Genomic DNA, 2,467 nt, shown 5'->3' with positions numbered 1-2,467 from the left:
TTCTCATTTGGATGAGAGAATTCTTGGGCAGAGGAAGTAAAGCCAAGAAAACCAACTCAAGATGAAAAGATGGAAGCAAGTGGAAGTTTTCCAAATTTGGATGAGTTTGTGGTTTGGCAACCTGAAAATGATTGTCGTGGAGTGATTCGTTATTATGGTGTTCATCTTGGATGGCAAAGAGAATTGTTATATACCTTGATGAAGACTTGTGCTATTTTGACATTTGGTTTCTTATATCCTTTCGTCCACCAATATTATAATCCAAAGTTTTTGGAACAAGTTAGATATGGAAGAGGTCAATTCGTTGTTATTCCACCACAAGTTGCTTCTCAATTGAGAGAAAGAAATAAGAAAACTCAAATCAATTACAATGTTCAATATAGCTCACAATATCCAATCATTGGTCAACCAATTACTTCACCAGTTGAAATGAGATTCGAATGGACTGCTGATACTACTGATATGTTCTGTAGATACTTCTTGGGTGCAGTTATCAATAATTTCACATTTGGTTTCTTCCGTTGTTGTTACTGGTATTGGTACATTTTCAATTTTTACAATGATCATTCTTTTATCATTCTTGATGGCAAGTCTCATATCTAAATTACAATCAATTCTTGTAGTAAATAATAATTCACTCATAAACTTGAATTTTTAAATAATTTCAAATTCTAAATTAGACTTCCGGAAAAGTCAAAAAGAAACAAAAAGGCGCCTTTTTAAAAAAGTGGTTTGAAAAATGTTTGAGCAATTTTTGAAATTTGTTTGAGCATAATTCAAGAAATGTTTAAACCTTTCCTGCACATTTATTGAAGCTTTCTTTTTCCTGATGTCAACCTTTACTTTACTGCATTTGCTGAAGTTGAAAGGTTCCCTAATCTTGCTGATTCTATTGTTGATGGAACGGAAGATGTTGAGGAAGTGGAAGAAAATCTTAATGAAACACCATATTCTGAATTAAGCATGAAACAGGAACAAGAAAAAAGTGTGAAACAAGCACAGCGAGTCAAACCACAAGAAATACGACGGGGGAACTCAATGAGTTTCGCAGCCGTTTCCTTAATAAAAAATCAAATAAATCCAACAACATCCTTATTTGTTCTACTTGCGAAGTGGGAATTTTTCCAACATGTGACATTTCTAATCATACATATTCAAGACATTTGATTATCTATAAGAAACAGCTTTATTATTATCATAGATATCACACAAGAAAGAGTCATCACCCAATCTACAGAAGAATTTCTTCAAATCCATAACAAGCAAATCCTCTGTTTCATCATGAAAGCATCCACCATTTAAAGTTGTTGCATTTTCAGTAGTCTTCTGATGCGAATGTAAAGCTTCTGAATCAATATTATGATATTCCCATGGGGCAAGCCCGAATTTCTCAAATAATTCAATTAGATGGAAACAAATGATATGAACATAATCGGCAATACCATTAGCAGACTCGCCTACATTCTTGTACATTGATTTGTGGAAAATCTCTAGAATTAATTTTGGAAGAATATAATCATTAGCCTTATAAGCGTTCCAAACGTCTCTATCATCATAGCACAACTTCCATACATCTTGAAAATTCCTCCATAATCGCTTTATATTATCATCCAATTTCGGCCTTTCAGCAATTTGTTGTTCTTGTTGCATTTGAGCAATACATTGAGATATTCTGGATAATGAACTTATTCTATTCCTCTCCTCAAAATATTTCTGCATAATTGGGAACCATACATCAAATGTGACAACGATTTTGTCTGTCATTTTGAATAGTAGTTGATTAAATTCAACTGTTGTTGATCCAACTCCATTATTCCGTGCTTGATTTTGTGGGTTGGTTTCTTTAACCTTAATACCATTATTTGTCCAAACAATGTTATCATAATACAGTAACAAATCTGATCTGATATATGGTTTCATCAATTGCTTATTGAGGAATCTGTCGTCAATAGATCCAGTGCTGAATAATGCTGCAAAATATCTCATATCATCTTCGTTCGAACCTATAGTTAATGCTAACATTGTATACATGATTCTATTCAATCCGTGAGCAATACAAATACCAGTATTTTTCAAACTATACCCAATACAGTTCTTCCAATGATCATCCGTTCTTTTCCACTGCCAAATCTTCAAATCTTGGAATTTGAAATAAAACTTTCTCATTTTCCATGAATAAAAACAAAATGGGCAAGTCGTTAAGGTTTCACCACTAGTGGCATAGTATTTGGTATTCAAATTATTGATTATTAAATGGAAAAGTTGCTGATCAACCCAATAATGTCTTAAAAAATCGTCAGCACAGGATGGAATTGATGGAAGATGTTTCAACCTGTATATACCATCAACTACTTCTATTGGGATAATGGTATCACAATCTAGTTGAGAATAAAATGTTGAATTTGAAACTTGATTTCTCCAATACATCAGTCTATCTCTTAGTTGAGAATTCTGTTGATTTACAAGC

The 2,467-nt window shown here is 32.9% G+C and overlaps 2 protein-coding genes across 2 annotated transcripts; one reads left to right on the top strand and one right to left on the bottom strand.

The window, feature by feature from the left end:
- Positions 1-69: 69 nt before the first annotated feature.
- NAEGRDRAFT_76790 (uncharacterized protein) lies at positions 70-603 on the top strand (the record flags this gene model as incomplete). The annotated part of the gene is made up of 1 exon (XM_002668256.1): positions 70-603. The coding sequence occupies one exon, from the start codon at positions 70-72 to the stop codon at positions 601-603; it is 534 nt and encodes a 177-aa protein (XP_002668302.1).
- A 564-nt stretch (positions 604-1,167) lies between these two features.
- Positions 1,168-2,166, bottom strand: NAEGRDRAFT_54856 (uncharacterized protein; the record flags this gene model as incomplete). Its single annotated transcript, XM_002668254.1, has 1 exon — positions 1,168-2,166. The coding sequence occupies one exon, from the start codon at positions 2,164-2,166 to the stop codon at positions 1,168-1,170; it is 999 nt and encodes a 332-aa protein (XP_002668300.1).
- Positions 2,167-2,467: the final 301 nt, after the last annotated feature.

Source organism: Naegleria gruberi (genome assembly GCF_000004985.1).
Source record: "Naegleria gruberi genomic scaffold NAEGRscaffold_464, whole genome shotgun sequence".
NCBI classification, from domain to species: Eukaryota; Heterolobosea; class Eutetramitea; order Acrasida; family Naegleriidae; genus Naegleria; species Naegleria gruberi.
Note: the sequence above shows the minus strand (reverse complement) of the source record. Positions and strands in the feature narration are given on the sequence as shown.